Source organism: Spea bombifrons, chromosome 5, assembly GCF_027358695.1.
Source record: "Spea bombifrons isolate aSpeBom1 chromosome 5, aSpeBom1.2.pri, whole genome shotgun sequence".
NCBI classification, from domain to species: Eukaryota; Metazoa; Chordata; class Amphibia; order Anura; family Pelobatidae; genus Spea; species Spea bombifrons.
In genome coordinates this window covers 79,137,018-79,158,351 of record NC_071091.1, presented here as the reverse complement: position 1 = coordinate 79,158,351, position 21,334 = coordinate 79,137,018, and the positions used below count along the sequence as shown (strand labels likewise).

Sequence of the window (21,334 nt, the reverse complement as noted above, 5' to 3'; positions counted from 1 at the left end):
CATGTAATATGTTGTATATAACTCAAAATAGATTTGATTATTTCAGACTTAATTGCAAAATAATAATCTAAAGCAAAGCCAGGTTTTTGTTGGTTAAATAAAAGCAAGATGTTACATGACAGACGGAAACATGGGATTACTTTTCTATCTGCCACACATTCCTTAAAGGTCATGCCAATGTTAAGTGAGATAACTATGCAATGCAACGCAGTAAGGCAGAAGGTGTCATGTTATATAAGCAGGTAGTACATATGGTCACAATGTTCCAGACATTATAGCAGTAGACATACTAAAGTCGTCTATGCACACCAGTAATTCTTATTTATCTCCTAAAAAGAAATTGTGGTATGGCAGTATCCCTTTGTTTCCGAGATCTAAAATAATCCTGGCCTATACCAAACACTGTGATGTATAATATATATATATATATATATATATATATATATATATATATATATATATATATATATGCAAACTAGGTTTGGCTAGAATGTTAAGCTGGCTGTCTGAATAACTATGAGGTTCTTTCCTATGTTAGCAAGTAAATACTTGAAGGAAGGGGAGGCTGGACAGTTTGGCTAGGACATTAGAATGCTGAGGTTTAGTACACATTGCTGGAATTCTCACCCACTTAACCTCCTCTTTCTGTTCTTATGTTATTTCTTTATTGTCACAGCTGCAATGTATCCTGGATGCTCAAGATGGTGTTGGGATGGCTGCCCACTAGAAACAGTGAAACTACTGAGGCCACAGGTGGTGCAATTATGACCCCCTGCCCTCAATTTTAAAGGGTCAGGTGAGTGCAGGATATCTGTGGTCTCCCTCCTCCTGCTCAGTGCACAACACAGAGAACACTGAGTTATGATGTTACAAGCCTTAAAAAAGTGTCATGACGCCATATACACCATATGGATAAAACTATTGGGATGCTTAACCGTTATACCAACAGGGCCTTTTATGACATTGCATTCTAAATACATTGACATTAATATGAAGTTGGTCCCCCCTTTGCCTCTATAACAGCTTCCACTCTTCTGTGAAGGCTTTCCACAAAACTTTGTGTGTTTCTGTTGGAATCTTTGCCCATTCATCCAGTCAGACACCAATGTTGGATGAGAAGGCCTGACTTGCAAACTCTGTTACAATTCATCCCAACGGTGTTTTATGGGGTTGAGGTTAGGGCTATGCGGGCCAGTCAGGTTCTTCCACACCAAACTCATCCAACCATGTCTTTATGGACCTTGCTTTGTGCACTGGGGCACAGTCATGCTGGAACAGAAAAGGGCCTTCCCCAAATTGTTCCTACAAAGTTGGAAGCATAGCATTGTCTAAAATGCTTGGTATGCTCAAGCATTAAGACTTCCCTTTACTGAAAGTAAGGTCCTAGCCCAATTCCTGAACAATAACCCAATAACATTATCCCTCCTCTACCAAACTTTATAGCTGGCACAATGCAGTCAAGCAGATAACTTCTCCTGGTATCCGCCAAACCCAAACTTGCCCATCAGACTGCCAAACAGAGAAGCATGATCCCTCACTCCACAGAACATGTTTCTGCTGCTCCAGAATCCGGTGGCGGCATGCTTTACACCACTCGCCCCAACGTTTGGCATTGTATTCGGTGTTGTGAGGCTTGCATGTGACTCCTGGGCCATGAAAACCCATTCAACTATATTCATTTTGAACCTTTCAACCATAGAATCAGCAAATTGTTTTTGACTTTTACGCACCAACCCCCTCAGCACGCTTTACATGGTCTTCCACTTCGTGGCTAAGTTGCGGCTGTTCCTAAACAATTCCATTTTCCAATAATACCGTTTGACCTATAGTTGACCTATATTCGCAGGGATGAAATTTCACAAACTGACTTATTGTAAAGGTAGCATCCTATCATAGTACCATGCTAGAATTTACTGAGCTCTTCAGAACGACCCATTTTTTTCCACAAATGTTTGTAAATGCAGACTGCATGGCTAGGTGCTTAATTTTCCAAACCTGTGGCAATGGGTCTGATAGAAACACCTGAATTCAATAATTAAGAGGGGTGTCCCAATTTGTTTGTCCATATAGTGTTGTACATAGTGTATATGTCTGAATGTAACAAAATTATATGTGTATAAGCAGCTTCTCGTGTTCTTTAAGGAACACTTGTGTCAGGCTTGGCCTGGCCATCTGGCACACTATACAAGTGCCTGGTGGTCCGCTGTCCAACATCACCTCATACTCACCGGATCTGCTGCTTCAGGCTGTATATGCATGGCCGAGCACACTTCTCGAGCAGAAAAAAGTAGCGTGCGGCCACTCATATCCAGCTGTCGTCTGCACTGTTATGAGCGATGGTCAGGCTTAAAGTGGCAGGGCCATCCGACCATCGCCACTCTGGTCCTGCTTGTGTCCTATAGAACATCTGTTCTGTTTTACAGTAAACTAGACCCTATAGTCGGACTATACATAATAATAACTATTGATATTATGTATATAGTTTATATTAATTATGTATATATTCACAATCTAGTCAAGTGCAGAGGCAGAGTTTACTCATTACTCATATTCGTTAATATGCTCATATTTATTCTTATGCTATTGGCTACCAAAACTGATATTTAACATAACCTACAGTATGTAGTTTTCTATATGTGAAGCACTCCACCTAGTGCCTGTTTCCCAGGGATTACACGTCCAACATGTTATGACGCCTACCCATTAGCCTAATCAGAATTTATTCTTCTAACTGGATTAACAACCAAGTCACCAGATAAGTAGGGACTAGAAATATCCCAGCAATTGGAACGTCTAAGTGTCTGCTTTGTAAACAGGGGTGATTTTTTCAATCGGGTAATTACTATTACTATTCATTTTCAAAATATTATATTTATGATATACAGATTATTTCTACTAGTTTACTGCAGTTTTAATTTATTTATCTTTCCTGATGGTATTAGCTTCAGGCTTCAGTAAACATATTATCTATGATTCTAACATGTACTTGCTGTTATATATTGTGTTATGTTTTTTCATTTCTGGGTAGAATTTGCATTGTGACAGCATATATCATGACCTACATAGGTGAATTTACCTTATATGCAGATTAGGCAGGTGCTTTTGGTGCTCTACACAAACCCTACCAGAGTATGAAGGGCAGATAAATTCATGTGAACTTATTATACTGTTTTTGTGTTAATTAATGTATTGTGTTTCTTGGGTTGTAAGTAATAAAATTGATTTTTGTACAGAAACAAAAGTGGCTTCATTGCTGCATGCTATTGTTTAACTTTTTTGCATGCTCAAGCCCAATGCCTGACAGGGGTCACCTTGTGGGTCCCACTACTCTCTCCCTCTTTTCCCACCTCTTGAATTACTTGCAATCACATAATTGGGGTTTGCTGCTTATAATGTACAGGAAACTGAGGGAGTTGGAATATTGACCGTAAGACCCTGTTGTCACCCCTTTCCCACGTACTGTAAATAGGGTTTACACAGCTCTAGAAGTTGAAACTGCAACTCTCCTACAAACTCTCTTTTTAATGAACAGAGCCAACAAGTTTCATTCACTATGCTATGAATCGTAGGTACATTGAAAGTGTCTCCTGCAAAAAGAGCAGAATAAGCCTTGCATAATGCTTACCTTTAGTTTCTTTTTATTTATACAGGAAGAATATGAAGTCACTGGTTTTACTAATAATATCTCTGCTATGTCTAAAACACCTACAAACGGCACCAACTCTAGAAGAAAATGAGAGCACAGACAGCAAAAAAATTAAAGGTATGGTGCACAATAAGAACATTCCGGTGAATTATCTTGAATTTTTGTATTTTGCCATATATAATATAGAAATAATTTCACTGGCATATTTAGCAGAGGATGTTGTCACAAAGAGTGTACATGTAGGGCCCGAACTGGTAGGAAGAGCTCTCCCAGGGAATGACCACTACCCAGACTTATACATACACAATAGGGGAGCAGAAGACAAGAGAGGAAGGGGGTACAGAACTCTGAAGCACAGATAGACTGCTTTGACTGCTAGTGGTAGCAGTAAAATTAGTACCAAAATTAGGAGCAGAACCTTTAAAAGCCATTTTAGTCAGAAAAAACTCCAGTGGTGATGGAGCCAAATGTTGTGGTACCACTGCTCTTCATGATTCAGAGGGAGGCAAAACAACGCTACCAATTGAGGAATTGCTACAAACAGTAACATTCAAGAGTCATTTTTTCAAAAAATGCATCCCACAATCCTGCTTCAGCTATAATGATGTAATTCTGCAACAAATGCCTTGCTATATGTACATCCTGCCCATTAAATATTTAGTGACTAGTAGACTAGTAGATTATTGAGCTAGAAATGGTGGTCCTCTGGCCTAACATCCCTTGTGGCTGGTAGCCCTTCCTATTTTTCAGTTAGACTGCACATGTTATTAACTGAGTCATGGACCAGCATGCTTTAAGTGTCCTGCAAAACATCAGAAACTATGCCTCCCGCCTTGCCGGTCTACACTTGACCTGTTCTCCAAAAAGCATTTTACATGAAACCAAAGCTAGGGTGATCCTTTAACTTTTAAGAGTGTGCAGTGTGTGATAGTGTCATTTCTACACAATGTCGTATAATGCAAATATATATAGGGTTAGTTTAGCAAGAAAAAAATAATATACTTTTGACAGTAATTCCGGACATAGATATTTAGTGGTTTGCTTTTTGCTCTGCTTAGAGGTTACATTAAGAAAAAAGTCTCTGCTTTCTCTGTTCAGTGCTAACAAAGCTTGGTGAAGAGTTTGTGGAACAGGAAGTAAGAAATGCTTTATTAGGAATTAAGGAAATGAAGAAAATCATGGAAACAAATGAGGAGAAACACAATGATATATTGAAATCTTTAAGAAAAACCACAGAAGAAAAAGTGGTAAGATCATTTAACCTCCAACATTTCAAGTGGCTTTGAAATGTTACAGTGCCCTCCACTAAAATTGGCACCCTTGGTATATATTAGCAAAGAAGGGTGTGAAAAGTTGTCCTTCACATAAACTGAACTCTCCTTCTTCCTGTACATTAAACCAGTTTCTCCTCTTCTTCTTTGGTTTGCCCAACCACATGTCCCCTCTATCCTATCCCCTTTCATCTTACCTGGTCTCATCGACAATTTTCCACTCAATAACTCTACTGGATCTTTCCCATAGTACTTCAGACACACTACCATAACTGTTTTTTAACTTCATTTCTACTTCAAGCTTCTTGAGTAACTTGTATACATCTGACTAACCAAGTTTTGGGACTTCAACTGTTTAACTGACCCTAGTGGGAGATAGACCCCCGGCTGAGAAACAGATAAGCACCATCTTAAGCAATCTGTCCCTCTATTGTGCTGCTGCTCAAAGGCATGGTTACAAAGGTGACCTCTGATCTCTTCAACCGGCCCATTTACACTATGGAGTGCTGTTCCAATTTGGTATAGTCTTCCTTAGGATGCATTATCTGTGTAGGTGGCCAACGGGAGTATTTTATTGCCTCTTTTTATTAGAGGCAGCATCAATAGCTGCTTGTTAGTCCAAAGAGGGTATATGGGTTATTCAGGTAAGCAGACCCTTTAACTTTGGCCCAGTCGGAGTGTAGCAGTCTATAAGGACCTCTGGTGGAATGCGGGGTACTCACCACACTCCTAATGAGAATGTTAACAGCTTGGTCCAGTCTAGATTGGTAAAGTGTACCTATAGTTCATTTATATGACTACATGTTACCCCTTTTTCAATATATTGCTGTTTGTATAGTATAGTAGGTTGAAAAATTACCTCAGTCCATCAAGTTCAACCTTTCACACATACCCATCTGATGAGGTCAATTGTTATTGCAGAGTGGAGCTATTTTCAAAGAGCTAATTTCTGTACCAGGAAGCCTGGAGGCTAAAACCCGGTGTGCCCATACACTGCATGAAGTGCTGGGCTCTGTGTATCTCTGCTAGCGTACTAATTAATTTGTGTTAAAATCGTGTTAATTTTAGTGGAAATGGAGTTTCTTATTCCCTTGCCGACATGGCTATGTAAATATAGTTGGCTGATTTTAAATCCACAGTTTGATTACTGCTGCACATTTTTAACATAAACAATTTATTTCAGAGGACTGCCTAATAATTTATTATATTTAATTAAACAGGAAGCAGTAAAGCTTTTTGAGGACATCAATGAAAGACTGAATGATGCAGAAATGCAGTGCAGTGAGTTGCAGAAAGATGCCTATGATGAATGCAAAGCTTGTATTGAAAGGACCTGTATTACTTTATATACAACTACTTGTTCCCAACAGGGATTGCAGTCATTCACCACTAAGGTAGGCAACTTATAATATACTGATTGTGAACATCAAGCAACATGCAACCATGTATAATAACACGAAACACGCTGATTGGTGGGATATGAAGGAATTGGGCCATTTTGAAATACAAACAACAAATCAATGTCAACTTGTTGTTTAGCATTTTTATTATTGAAAATGAAATAACTTTGGTCATAATTTTAATGCATGATTAGATCAGAAGTTTTTTTTTTAAAAGGCATAGTATCACATTTCCATTGATAAGACTTGGGCTGTTTTTAACAGTGTTGCCAACCCGATTCCTTTTAACTTTGATAGTTCCTGTTGTATTAAAACCACTGAAACCTGAATGTTAGTCACATTTTATTTGCAATCTGGTCTGTCCACATTTTCCTACCTGCTATAACCTTAAACCGTATGTGGTCCTTACAGAAATACATTCTTACACTGCATATAAACTGATGACCTTGTAATTGTAGACTATAACCTCTCCTTAAAACACGCTACCTTACTGTACCTTATTTAACACCTTTATGTATTAAATTATTTCTATTGTATCTCCTTTTCATCTTTCTTCCAAACTTTACAAGACCCATTGGTCTTTCTAGATACGTTTTATCCAGTGTTATTCAAGAGCAGCTTTGTCTTGACAGCCTCCATAAAAATTCAGTAACTGTCAATATGAAACTGCCAAGTTCCACCTTGCTGAAAGTAATTGTAAGCCCAGGTGATTCTGCTGCGGTCAACACACATGAATCATGGCCAAAGTAGACTGTGTTACATTAGCATGGTCTATCCAGCCAAGAATGAGGCTCAAGTAATGTGGATCACATGTTCCTGGGGCTACTTTTTGCCATTTGTGACCAAATGCAGGGCAGCTAAGTTTTGTAAGCTGTTAGACATTTATTCTTTTATGGTTAGGTAAGAAATTGAAATTGAATGTATTGAATGAACTAACTTTTGCTTCTTATTCAGGCTCAAGAGATGTTTAAGGAATGGTCTCCATTTACTCATTTTATGCGAATCGGTGAAATCAAGGACATAAGCAAAGCTTCAGACAGGGAGGTTGCCCAACTTTCCCAAGCAGATAAATCCTTCAACTTGATTATGTCTGATGTTAGCAACCTATTTAATGAAAGCATCCTGTTTTTAAAAAATGCCCACCAGGCCTTCAATCAATCATTTCAGAATTTCTTTATGGCTGATGTGATGTTAACAGATGATAAAGAGTCCACAGCTGAGCCTCACACGGATCCTGAGATTTTTAGTCACTGGAATATTTCTGACTGGGTCCAGTCTTTTAGCGATTTTAGCCAGGCTGTTTTCGAAGGTATCACTGATGCCGTCATCAAAATGTTTAAGGACTTCACTCACGAATTCAAAGATTCTTTGGTACCACCGGGTGAGTTTTTCATGCAGAGTTTAAACAATTCACATTAAGGACCATTATTTCAAATGAAACCTTGACAGAAAACTTTAACAATCCTTTTTGTGGACTTAAACTGCTATCACGGTAACTACAGTTCTTTAATACATAGTAAACAACAAACGTTATTACGTTTTCTTAAAGCCAAACTATTAACCCCTTAAGGACAATGGACAGTCCCTAAACCCATTGAAAACAATGCATTTTGAGCCCGTACTTACAGATTTGATGCATTTTATATCGTAGCTACTCACCTTGAAGAACAACTTTCTAACTCAAACTGCTAGATTTTTATAACTGCTGCCTTTAGTTAGACTGCCAAACTATCATACAAGTTTATCATCCCTACTGTTGAATTTACATATCGGATTGTATGGTGACAGGGCTCCTAGACCATTAATTTGTCCAGGGTGACTGACTTCAAAAGTAGTGAAATGTTTGCAAATTGGTCATTTATTAATTTAGCTAATATAATCAAAATATTGAGCCTATTCTTTCACTACTAAATGACATGTCATATGTATGTACATCATGCAAGGAAACTAGTGGCTCATAGGGGATGGAAATAATAAAAAAAAGGTTTCTGTGGATAATATGCTTAGTATGGCCAAATACAAAATTTTGACTAAATACACATTATTAGTATCAGGAAAAAAAACATACTTATAAACGCTTTATAGATCATTAGTGAGACCCCTTCTAGAGTACTGTATCCTGCTCTGGAGACTGTGGGTCAAGAAGATCTCAAATAAACCCTTAAGTAAGCAGAGAAGACATGTGAAACACACTTAAAACCTAAAAGGAGACCTAGGGGAAGTCTCCCTGCTATATTTTAATTGTTTTCTTATTAGTTTAACTTCAGCTGTTTAAGTGTCAAAACACTTAAGTTGTTGCTTGCTCTGCAGAAATCATAAAGTCAAATTGCCTGTGATAAATCAGTGTATGTAAAGTATATTTATAGAAGTGCGTGTGTTCCAGAATCTGCAAGTCATTTTGGAGTTCTAAAGTCTGAAACAAATCCATTGATATGTAAGGAACTTCAGAATTCCACGGAATGTTTGCCATTTCAGGAGAGATGTCAGCTATGCAACGAGACTTTCATGAAAGGTACTGTGCATTATAACACATTGCCATATGTAATTTGTAGGGTGTCAAGTTTTAGGGGTTAAAAATAAATGTGAATGTTGCTGGCAATTTTCATTTTGTTAAAAAACTGCTATCCAATCGTGTACAAATAAAACAGAACTCATTTATCCCGCACATACAGGAAGTTTCAGGACCTCCCATTATATTTGTGAATAGATTCCACAGCGTTAGGACAAAACCGAATCACTTGTAACTTGGTCTTAGTGTTTATTGAATTCATTGATGATAGGCCTGTTAGGTCATGCCTCTCAAGTGTCATGTTTTTCAGCACTGCCTTACTATCCCCGTTTTGGGGTGGAGAACATGAGCTTGAGATCCTCCCTGACTACCTGCTTAACTATGAAATGGATTAAGGTCTGTGCTTTTGCAGTACAGACTTCAATCACAGCTTCCACAAGGCTACCACATTGATTCATTGAAGTATAGCACTGCAAAATGGTGTCAGTCCTGCTTCAATAATTGCGAGGAGGCTAGACATGTGAGGTAAATGAATAGTCCTGCTACCAGCTTCACCTTCAACCTCAGGCTCCACTACAGCATAGGAGTTAGAGCTCCTCCATTAAACCACAAAAGGTTAAAAGGTATGGGTGAGCTGGTTGGGGATGTAGAAAACATTATTTGATAAAAAATGATGTAAACAATACAACATAAACGGTCTGCAGAGTGGAGCAATTGGAGAGCAGAGTGGGCCAATGCAATGCTCCATCCAATTTCACATTGAAAACTATGCAGGGCTTTGAAGGGGCACTCCAAGACTTTCATTAAGCCTGTGTAGGGGTGAGGAATGGACATCAAGCCTCAGAATCAGAGACTGTTGAACATGTTCCCCTGTGCCCCTAGGGCCTTGAATGGCATTACCGTCATTGACCTGTGTTTGCGTCAGCAAAGTGGAGGCCAGAGAAGGCTTTTATTTTATCTTTTTTTGGGGGGGGGTAATTGTTTCAATTAACCTAAAGGATACCTCACAATAAATATCACACACACACATATATATATATAGATATATATATATATATATATATAATACTTTTTGCAGAATAGAAGCTCGGTGAATATTCGAAACATCTGGTAGTGTACAAATCTTATACTGTGCTTGAAATGTTACATTTATTTGTCTTAAAGTTATATTGTGTCTACTCGTCTGTTTTATTACTTATATACCACCCAAACGCTTCTGTGCTTAAAATTTTCTAGCAATTAAATGTAACTGAGTACCACCTAGTACAGCACTTCAAAGCTCTTGTGAAGGAATGTTTTAAAAATATACAGAGAGGGTGGATGAAAGTGTTCTGCAAAATAAAGAGCAGAAGAACTTGACCACTAGAGCAATGAAAAGAATGACTTATTGATTATTATATATTTTTCTGCTTAGAGTTTTCTCTAAAACAGACATCTGGTCATCTTAAACAAACATTTACACTTTATGTAATTCTAAATTGGGAAAAAATATTGCAAATTGTCTTTAGAGAAAATGTATCACAAATTTTAAATGGCCGGAAATACAGCAGTCTTATCTCAGTACTACTCCTGCCATGACCATGGTATACATTTTCCTACGAGCAACCAGAAGAATGTCTCTGTTTATCATTGATTCATATGTGTTGTCTTGTTATGTTTACCCGATAAGACTGTCCTGATCTCCTGGAGCTGCATATAAAGTCTGAGGTGGCCTTTAAGCTGGTTAATATATCTACACAGCAATATGAGGATCTCATGCACATCGTTCAGCAGCACACTGAAGACACTGCTGATATAATGACACAAATGAAAGAGAGATTTGGATGGGTGGGACAGCAGACCAATACGACATATGGGACTAACCACATCTTTAGCATAGATAAGGTAAGATAAGGTATATATGAGATCATATGCATTTCTCAAGGAAAGTGCTGCTGTTTCCAACATTGAATGCATGGTAGGCTTTGTACTTTTTTCAGTGGTCAAAGTTTATATTGAAAGTCTCAGAACAATCAGGTAATAGCCCATGGAAATGGCAATATTGGCAAAGGTAATGCAAACTTTATATATCTTATGCAAGATACATCTGATTTTTGTGTTACAAGTAGACAATGGTAAAATCATGCCAGTCCCATGAGTTATATAGTTCATCAGGTTATATTAGAAACACATGATGATTCTTCCATTTTATTCATAGGGCTTGATTAGAGAAAAGTTAATTTGACTGGAGACAGCCAGGTGTTAAGTACTGCATATCTAAATGTGTGGAGTCTTGTGTGAGTATGTAAATAGTTTAGTTATTAGCTGAGCAACATTTTCACCTGAACAGATTTATTGAAATCTAGCGAGTTACCAAATTTGCTATATTCTTGCTAAAACTATAATAATAATTTGTAAATGAAATTAAAGATAACCCAATAACCACTTCTGCTAGGTAGAAACCCACATTTACAAAAATGTTTGAGAATGATTACCACATTCTGGTAGTTTTGAGGTTGTTGTTGAACTGCTCCACCTATGATCCTCACCTGGAACTTGGCAGTAGGCGTTTGAATATTTAAAGAGCTAATTGTGGGCTACTACTGGTACAAAAACTGGTGTTAGCTTGTTAACTTGGAACTAACTTTTTTTTGTTTATTTTCTCCAGGTATCTTTTATTTATAACAGTGAACCTGCCACAGTAAATGAAACCATTATAGAAGTGAATGTCTTGTCATCTCCCAAATTTACCATTAGAGTTCCTGGTGACATTGATCTAGAGAGCCCAGAATTCATGAAGTATGTAGCTGAGAAAGCACTCGATCTTTACAAACAGAATTTTTAGAGCCACCATATAATCTCTTTTCACGTTTAAACCACACTGCTAGAACGTTTGTAAAAGTTCTAAATAGATAGGTTTCCTGCATTGATGATGTAGAAAACCAAGAAGTTGTGCAATATGTAGCAGAAGAAAATCACATCAAAAGTCATTCAGAAAGCTCCAGAGTTCTTTGCCGATATTCCACAAATCTGAGACATTAGATTTCCTGGCTAAAAAAAATGTCACTCTGCATCATAACTACTGGTTACTTATTGATTGCTATTTTGGATAATTTATGGATGGAATTTTAAAACATAGATTTGTAGACACTGTCAAACTAGATGGCAGTCTGCATGGTTGAGCAGCAGAGGGACCCTGACATTGGTATAAGCTTTTCCCCTTCTCCACATGTAAAGGTGTGGGGACGTATCATATCTATGCCTATGGGAGTCCTCAGATGCACTTATCCTCGTTCTACTTCACCTTTGCTCAAACCTGAAAAATTGTCTTGGATGTCCATGGTCAAACTTTGCTGGCATGCGTAACCACAGGAGAAATGCTGCAGACGGCTTGAAAATTAGAGGTACCGCTACGCAAATTCTTACCAGCTACATGAAGGTTTCTAGGATGAAGCACTATTTGATTTTCATTTCCATGCAATATCATGACAACTCTATTAAATGTTTTTCCAGAAGTAAATACAATAAATTGTTCGTATCTATCAATCAATAAATAATCTGCTGTCCTACGTAATCTTCTGTGTGATGCTGTTTTCTCTGAATGAATGAAATACTAATGTCATGTTTAATGTTTTGTGGTATCTTTTGAAAGTGTTGTGAGGTCATAGACTAAAATGTAGCCATGAATTACCCAGGCTAACAATAAATATACTTTATTTACTTTCTGCCGAAATTAAAGGTGTAGACTCCAATAAAAAATGGGACTTGGCTCCAAGCCAAACAAAATACAGCTACTGTACGGATTTCTAAATCTGTACTGATCTATACTTTCTTAGTGACTTCCCATTGTTTTCTAGCGCATGTTTTTGACACGCATTATTATATTATGGTTTTATATAGCACCGTCATATTCTGTAGCGCTGTACAATGGGTAAACAGGACATAACAAGTAGTGTATAACATAACAATTTGACTTACAGAAACAAGCAGTAAGGAGTGCCCGGATTCCGTTGCTGTTGATAACCTAATGCTATCCATTCCCCATCATATTTTCTCTACTATACTTAATAATAAAGAATTAAGACTTCTTGTGACTATTTAAACCATTAAAGAGAACCCATTTATTCTCAGTATTTGTCTCCCTCTTCAGGCCGCCTATAGTAGGGACATGTAGAAACACCCATTATAGGCTGCTCATACAGCTTGACATTTTTGCAGGCATTAATGGACTTGAATGAGGTACAAAATGAACAATAGCAATCAGGATAATAACTTTAAGGCCAGCAGCCATCTGATGACATAAGATCGTCCGGCAGCTGGATATGCATGGCTGCAACCTTTGCTTTTCTGCTCGCGTAGTGCGCGGCTGGGCACATTCATCTCATGGCCGCACGCCTCAGCACCCATATGCTGCTAGAGCGGCAGGTTGGGTGAGTGTACGGCTCTGTCCGCCAAATCGCCAATGGCCCACTAGTCATTTGCACGGTGTGCTAAGTGGCCAGTCTAGGCCTGATAATAAAATTAACAATAACACAAATAAATGTAAGGAGAATATATGTACCCACAAACTTTTAACCCCTTCGCGACCTTTGCCGGTTGAGGACCGTCATGACATGAAGGTCGCTAAATGACCTTTGACGGTCCTGAACCGTCATAAAATTAAATAAGCTTAGAAAGTGATCAACGATCACTTTCTTCGCTTAAACGGCGTTACTGTAATGCCTCGATGTCGAGGCATTCAGTAACGCCGAGATCGGCATCGGGGGCCATGTCTGGCCCCTCCCCGGGGCGTCAACAGCCGCCATACATTGTATGGCGGCGGACGCCCGTTTTAAAAGCGTTTAGGAGGCGATCGACGATCGCCTCCTAAACTTAAATGGTGTCGCTGGAATGCCTCGATCAGGAGGCATCCAGCGACACCAAACACTTACCTTTGGATGGGCTGTGACCGCTCCGGAGAGCGGTCACAGCCGCAGCTGCCGGTGATCTTCGCCATCAAGAAAGATGGCGGCGGCCCGGGAAAATAAACAATAAAGATGAGAGAGTTAGCTAGACGGTCTCCAGACCCTCTAGAGAACTCTGGCTCCACTTGCAGGTTGAATACAGGTACTGCATTCAACCATGCAAGTCAATGGAGCCCAGCTTTCTAATCACTATGTGATTAGTAAAATATTAAAAAAAAAAAAAAAATGGAAAAAAAAAAAAAAAGTGCTAACATTTAAAAATAATTATGCAGTGATGTCACTAGATGAACCATCCAGTACATTGCAAAATGTGTAAAAAAAAAATATAAAAAAGTATTAAAAAAATAAAATAAAATAAAAAAATAAAGTTTATTATTTTGAGCAAGTGCTAAAATTTCTCAAAAATCTCAACAAAGAGTTAAAATAAAAGCACTTCAAATACCCAAGGGGTGTCTAATATATATAAAAAATGGCTGATGGGGTAAACTGGAGTGGCCAAGCTCAAAGATAGGGCATAGGTACAGACTGACCAAAATGGAGAAAAAAAGCGCACTTCCCAAATGTGGCATTTTAAATCTCAAACAACCCGACAAACCCATGCATGTCGGGTATCACTGCACTCAGGAGATGTTCCTGAACACATATTGGGGGGTTGTTTGACAGTGGCATATACCAGAACCTGTATATCTATAACTAAAGTACAATTTGTGTGAAAAAAAAATAAAAAAAAAATACTATTACAAAGTTTGACAAAGTGTAGTTCTATAATTGGTGCATGGAAAGGGTTAAAATAACAGCATTTGGAATACCCTGGGGTGTCTAGTTTTCAAAAATATATGGTTTGAATGGGTTAAATTGAGTTAACCCGCTTCAAAGATGTTCCAAAGAGGAGATGGAGGCACAATGACCAAATGACCACCTGGATTACGCATGCCCCAAAAGTAGCCTTTTACCAGCCAAACAATCTGACAAACCCATGCATGTGGGGTATCGCTGTACTCAGGAGATCTTCCTGAACACATATTGGGTTTTTTTTGACAGTGGCATATACCAGAACCTGTATATCTATAACTAAATTACAATTTGTGTGAAAAAAAAAAAAAAAAAAAATACTATTACAAAGTTTGACAAAGTGTAGTTCTATAATTGGTGCATGGAAAGGGTTAAAATAACAGCATTTGGAATACCCTGGGGTGCCTAGTTTTCAAAAATATATGGTTTGAGGGGGTTAAATTGAGTTAACTGGCTTCAAAGATCTTCCAAAGAGGAGATGGAGGCAGACTGACCAGATTTGTTAAAAAAGATTTGGAAATCATAAAACGCTGCTTGTACTTATTGCCCTATAACTTACAAAAAACAGCAAAAAAACATAAAAACATTGGGTATTTCTAAACTCAGGACAAGTAGTAGAATCTATTTAGCTAGTTTTTTTACTTGCTTTTTTAGGTGAGTAAAAGATTTTTCAAATAAAAGTCATAAAATGTGTTTTTTTTCAATTTTTCACCATGTTTTTTTTATTTTTTTTTATAGTAAATAAGATGATACGATCAAAATAATGGTATCCGAAGAAAGCCCATCTTGTCCTGAAAAAAACAATATATAACTTATGTGGGTACACTAAATGGGTGAGGAGAAAATTACAGCTGAACACAAGCACCACAATAGTGTCAAAACAGCTGCGGTCCCACAGGGTACAAAACGAAAAATGAGCCCGGTCCTTAAGGGGTTAATATAATATCTCTTTGTTATGAGGTTTTACCAGCACTGTATAAAGTTTGGTTATGATCCATCAATGCATTTTTAAGGATTAATACAGAAGCGATTATTTTCTACAAGTTATTTACATTATACAGAAAATAGTATGGGGTTCTGAGTCCAAGTGGTGCAGTCACCATGGCAATGGATGGAATTTTCCTGTTCATATAGCTCCACTTTGTATCAATTTTCACCATATATCCCAATTTCTGGTATGGGGGGGGTCACATAAGCACATTTAAGACTGTTGGCAGGTGTGCCCACATGTGAGATGCCTAGCAAAGGGACGCCACACAGTTGGTAGCTACAACACACATGAAGCATAATTCACATGTTGCCAGCATGGCTGTATGTTTTACATATGGAAAAGCAAGGGTACCTGAGGTGCAAATCTAGTTCCAATTGCTATAGAATCTCAGTTTTAATTTAAAGGAAACATCCCTCAACTATAATCCCACATTAAGTTTTGTTGAAATCCAGTTGCACGTCACAAAAAGGGGGATTCCGTCCTAAATTAGAAGTGTTAAGAAATATTATTTTGATATATCATATAGTATAACACTAACGCATTTTATATTTTGCACAAACAATATGTGCACACAATAACCACTTAATAGGTAGACTCCAGCGAGGGTATTGGGGGTCTCAGGATCTGCTATGTGGTTGAGGCAGCATAAACAGTACAAACATAACGTTACAATTATATGTTATGCATAGTGAGTCCATTTATTTAGAGGAGGAGGCTCTCTCTTCCGTAAACACTAGGTCACATGACCATGAAAAGCGGGATAATTGAGCGGGATGAGTTACGCGCCATAATTTTAGACGAGTCTTGGTGCTTTAAGTGAGAGGAGGCAGCAGCTGCGACCATGCCGGCAGTGTTTGAGATCCCCACTCCCAGCACGCAGGAGAAAGTAAGCATTTCTGCATTTAGTGCGTGGATGTGTACCGGGGCTTTCTGTTGTTACGGTGTTTGCTCCGGTATAAATGCAGTTTATTTAATGGACCGTCTTTGCCATCTAGGGGCCCGAACAGGCTGCGCAGGATGCTCCCCATGATGAGGTGCAGTATCTGGATCAGATCAGACACATTCTGGAGCGCGGACACCGCAAGGAGGACCGTACTGGCACGGGGACCGTGTCTGTATTCGGCATGCAAGCCCGGTACAGCCTGCGGGGTGAGCCACAGATTGGTCCAGCTAGGGCTTATATTAGGTGATGTGGCTAACCGGGAGATCGGATCAGCGCTCGTTTTAACTCCTCAAGTGCCAAAGCGTGTAATATACTGCTAAGCTTTACAGGGAGGGAATGAATAAAGTCTTGTCCCTGATGGCATGGGGTTATGTGCAGCAATATCTATACTATTTGGCATGCTTTTCACATACACTCCACTGGTGGTCTTGGCAGCCAAGTTTGGGAACTACACTTACTTTACACAATTATAGATATTTTTTCCTCCATAGGGGACCATCACTGCACACTTCAGCCTGCGATTAGGTACCGGACAATCAGTTGTGTCCCTGGGTATCTTTTCGAGGGCAGTCATGGGCAAGTATTTGTACCCATGAAGCTGCCTGAAAGAACGCCTTTCATTTACCCATTAAGTATCGCCAAGACTGTAAAGAAAAATCCTTTAATACGTTCATGGATGTGAAGCCGCTTATATGTGGTGCAACCGTATACGTGCATACAGAGACATTGCCACGTAATATATACACACACACTAGCTTGCATACGCTAAACGAAGAGTGAGCGGAAGAAAGTGGGAGTCTTGCTGTGTCTTTGAAAAGAAGTTTAATAAAATCACTCTGCTTTCAATTGCTTCAGCTCACAGAATAACGCAGAGTTCAAATGGGTGACATGGGGGGACATTATACAGGGCTAGTCAAGCTAGCACAGGCTTGCTGGTGTTGAGCTTTTGTAACATATAGTAAAGTAAATAAATCTACACCCCAAAGATCATACCAGTTCAGGATATCTCTGCTCCTGACACAGTCACTGTGAGCCTTACATTTTCTTTTCTGCTCTGTGATGGCAACACAAGACTCCACAAGCAGATTCCTGTAAAACCTAGCGAATGCTAAGTCATCGTGTAGCATGGTTTAAAGAGGGACTTTTAAAAGGTGTAATAGGGCATGTTACAGTAGTTGTCCTTGGTACTGTATTCAAGATATGCCTTGCCGCCGCTTCTTCCATTAAGAACCTTCATCCCTTTTTGACATTTTGCCAAAGCGGAGTGAGAAAAAGATGTCTGATCGCTCATTGGGACGTTATATTAAGTAATATGGTAAATTATCGAAAACTAATTCACTTTCCTCTACTTGTTCCTTCAGACCGGTTCCCATTGCTGACAACAAAGCGCGTGTTTTGGAAAGGCGTGTTGGAAGAACTTTTGTGGTTTATTAAGGTATTGATATTATAAGATTGCATATGTGATAGATATGGCATACTTACAACCTGCAGCACTGGCTCGGACACATTAGAAGGTACCTTTTTAATGCCAGTAAACATGAGATGTTTTGCGATATTCCCCATTTTTGTAAAGCTCTTGAGGTAGAGTATTTGGCTTAGCCGTAAGACCATACGATCTTAAAGCTGTATAACGTTTTTAAGATACTTTTTAATGCCTGTGTCTAACGTCCTTAGATGCAGTTCATCATTTTTTTTCCTCCTTGGATTTAGGGCTCTACGAATGCAAAGGAGCTTTCTGCCAAAGGTGTAAAGATCTGGGATGCGAATGGCTCCCGGCAATTTCTGGATAAACTAGGATTTGCATCCAGAGAAGAAGGTGATCTTGGACCTGTATATGGCTTTCAGTGGAGGCACTTTGGTGCAGAATATAAAGATGTTCATACTGGTAAGCGATAAACCAAGGGCACTATAAACTTCAAGAGCTCGACCAAAGAGGATGCCACATCCAAGATGGCACCAGACAGTGGGTGCAACGGCAGATCCAACTGGCAGAAATATCTGTAAAAATTTACCGCACACTCGTTGAGCTGATGAAAAGGGCTATTCATAAAGACTTGTTTGTCATAAATAACGTCACAAAGATAAGTGCTTAATCTTAAACTGGATATAAATTAGACCAAGGTTTTACGTGATGAGCAACTTTGGCATTTAGTCACTTTTTCAACAACAATCTCCCATTCCTATTTATTGTAGCTATAGCATTTGGAGTTTAACCTATGAGAGAAAGGTGTTTGCATCAATGCTCTTACATGGATTTATATACAACAAACGTTGTGGTGTTAGGTTTATTCCTGTACTAACAGACAGCTGATTTAATAACGCCTTCAAAAGAGGAATAATTTCCCTTACCCAGATAACCATCTAGAATTGTGCCTAATTGTACTTATTTTGTTTTGCTGCTTTACACAGATTATAGTGGACAAGGAGTGGACCAGTTACAGCAAGTCATTGATACAATCAAAAACAATCCCGATGACAGAAGAATTATTATGTGTAGCTGGAATCCTAAAGGTACAGTACAGAAAACATCTCTAATGTATATAATCGATTACACCGTGAAGATCCTTTTTAATAGAATGCACTGTTGTATTCCCACGACAGACCTTAAGGTAGCCTTAACGCTGCAATCGATATAAGAATGCTAGGAGGGATAGTGGATAGAAACTGTCCAAAGCAATTCTCAACAGACTTAAAAGTGCTGTTCCACAGTTTTTCCCAACATTCCTAGATTTTCACATTATGTACTAATATGGAATGCATTTAAAAAAAATATATGCAATTTTTGTGTATTTTCTTGTTGAAAACATTTCAGCGGGGCCTCTGAATCCTTTCTGTCTTTCTCTGACATAACCAGAGGGGCGTTAAACTTTAATCTCTTCCGACAACTCTCATCAGACAACACCTTACTCAATCGCGCCTACTGGTCATCACCTTGTAAACGCGGATCTGTAAAGCTGTGCTGTTTATACGCAGGAGCATGAAATGGCCGTTGGCTACTGGTGTTCGGACTGCCGCAGTGTAATACACGTGGGAGGGCTTTGAAAGAATGGCAGGACTCTGTTGCTAGGCAACTGTAGTATTTCAACTTTTAAACACAATTGTACAGAGAAAATCAAAATGAGCGCTTTCTTTTACCTCACTACATGATGCATAACTTATCTGGAGATATTTTAAGAGGTCCCCTATTTTGAGCAGCACCTTTTAATTGTGAGGTACTTAAAAGGGGAACTCTCACAACTTCTTTATGTGGCATTTGCAGTGTTTGGGTACCCAGGTGTGTGCTTAAGACCATGGGTCATTGTATAATTACATGAAACAGACATACATTATGTTTACTATTTAATAACAAATGTTGCTCTCATATTCCTCAAACAATAAGAAAATGATTAAATGTGGTGGATGTTACACTTTTAAAGTGTATTGTAAAGCTGTACTATGTCTGTCCGTTATGCATCCCCCATGTAAACTCAGCTCGTGGGGGCTTATCGCAATGGCTGCCTGGTTAGGGCCTAGAACATTCCTTGTATCCATACAAAATTTGCTGCTGTTTGTGACCAAATCCTTTACTCATTTTAAGGCAAGCTCCTACCTTGTGCAGAATCCTGAAACCCTCTTGCAGATTTTTTTTCTTTCTTTCCATTTTTGTATTGTTTTAACATGACTGGAGCATCATGCTTAAATTAAGTAAAGTTTCTTTTGCTTTCCTCTCGTGTAGACATCCCGCTTATGGCTTTGCCGCCATGTCATGCACTTTGCCAGTTCTATGTGGTAAACAATGAGCTGTCGTGCCAGCTGTACCAGCGATCAGGAGACATGGGCCTGGGAGTGCCATTCAACATTGCCAGCTATGCCTTGCTAACATACATGATAGCACATGTTACTGGACTTAAGGTATGATAGATTTTTTTTTTCTTGCTAAATTGGACGCTGTGTATAATTGTAGATTACAGGCTAGACAAGCGTGTTTAGATAAAATTCAGCCAGGTACTGAATTCTCACCAAAAAAAAAACGTATTAAGAAATGCTGAACTCTATTTATCACTAACTTCATGGTTCTTTTTATTTGTTCAGCCTGGTGACTTCATACACACTTTGGGTGATGCTCATATTTACCTAAATCACATAGAACCTTTAAAAATTCAAGTAAGTACTTCTAGGCATCATATTGCATGCATTGTTCTATGTTTATTTTGTGACACATCAGAAAAACAACTGTGGTACTTGCGCAGAAGTGTCCAGGATTGTTGCAAATTTAATGTGCAAGCTCAGAATTTTTTTTTTTTTTTTTTTTTTTTTTGTCTTCGTTGTATGTAAATATTTTCCCTTGGCATATTTTAAACATTTCTTTGCAATCAGTTCCCTTGGCGTAAGACTTACCATGTCAACTATATATTAAAAAAATAAAATAATAATCTGCAGGTCATTACAATAAAGTTGTTCAACTTTCAAAAATATACCGTTTTGTATTTCAGCTCCAAAGAAAACCAAAACCTTTCCCGAAACTAAAAATCCTCCGCAAAGTTGAAAACTTAGATGACTTCACAGCGGAAGACTTTCAGATTGAAGGGTATGACCCTCACCCCACCATAAAAATGGAAATGGCTGTATGAGTACATCTGTTGTACCATGACCTGATAATTGCGGTTTGTAACTTCAAATGACTCTGCCCAATGCTTCAGGCATTGCACGTTTTGTGTGTGTATATAAAAATATGCTATGACTAAGATGTTTTATGTATTTGAGAAAAGATGTACTCTTGCTTTTAGAATAATGAAAGCATTAGTTTTCTTAATGTCTCTTTTTTTTTTTTTTTTAGAAATTTGTATTAAATTATTGCCT

General features: G+C 38.5%; 2 protein-coding genes across 2 annotated transcripts; both read left to right on the top strand.

The window, feature by feature from the left end:
• The first annotated feature begins 2,746 nt into the window (after positions 1-2,746).
• CLUL1 (clusterin like 1) lies at positions 2,747-11,780 on the top strand. Its single transcript, XM_053467069.1, has 8 exons — positions 2,747-2,835; positions 3,651-3,763; positions 4,745-4,893; positions 6,138-6,311; positions 7,272-7,698; positions 8,701-8,829; positions 10,496-10,710; positions 11,474-11,780. The coding sequence occupies exons 2-8, from the start codon at positions 3,658-3,660 to the stop codon at positions 11,648-11,650; spliced, it is 1,377 nt and encodes a 458-aa protein (XP_053323044.1). The 5' UTR covers positions 2,747-2,835; positions 3,651-3,657; the 3' UTR covers positions 11,651-11,780.
• A 4,542-nt stretch (positions 11,781-16,322) lies between these two features.
• TYMS (thymidylate synthetase) lies at positions 16,323-21,316 on the top strand. The gene is made up of 8 exons (XM_053467072.1): positions 16,323-16,438; positions 16,548-16,701; positions 17,857-17,930; positions 18,206-18,380; positions 18,905-19,006; positions 20,211-20,386; positions 20,567-20,638; positions 20,968-21,316. Exons 1-8 carry the CDS (start codon positions 16,394-16,396, stop codon positions 21,103-21,105), a joined length of 936 nt encoding a protein of 311 aa, XP_053323047.1. The 5' UTR covers positions 16,323-16,393; the 3' UTR covers positions 21,106-21,316.
• The last annotated feature ends 18 nt before the right edge of the window (positions 21,317-21,334 follow it).

Coding starts and splice junctions, on each gene's coding strand:
- TYMS (XM_053467072.1), top strand. CDS start 16,394: ATGCCGGCAGTGTTTGAGATCCCCACTCCCAGCACGCAGGAGAAA. Junction 16,702..17,856: donor AGCCCGGTACAGCCTGCGGG/GTGAGCCACAGA, acceptor TTGTTCCTTCAG/ACCGGTTCCCATTGCTGACA. Junction 18,381..18,904: donor ATATAAAGATGTTCATACTG/GTAAGCGATAAA, acceptor TGCTTTACACAG/ATTATAGTGGACAAGGAGTG.
- CLUL1 (XM_053467069.1), top strand. CDS start 3,658: ATGAAGTCACTGGTTTTACTAATAATATCTCTGCTATGTCTAAAACAC. Junction 4,894..6,137: donor AAACCACAGAAGAAAAAGTG/GTAAGATCATTT, acceptor TTAATTAAACAG/GAAGCAGTAAAGCTTTTTGA. Junction 10,711..11,473: donor ACATCTTTAGCATAGATAAG/GTAAGATAAGGT, acceptor TATTTTCTCCAG/GTATCTTTTATTTATAACAG.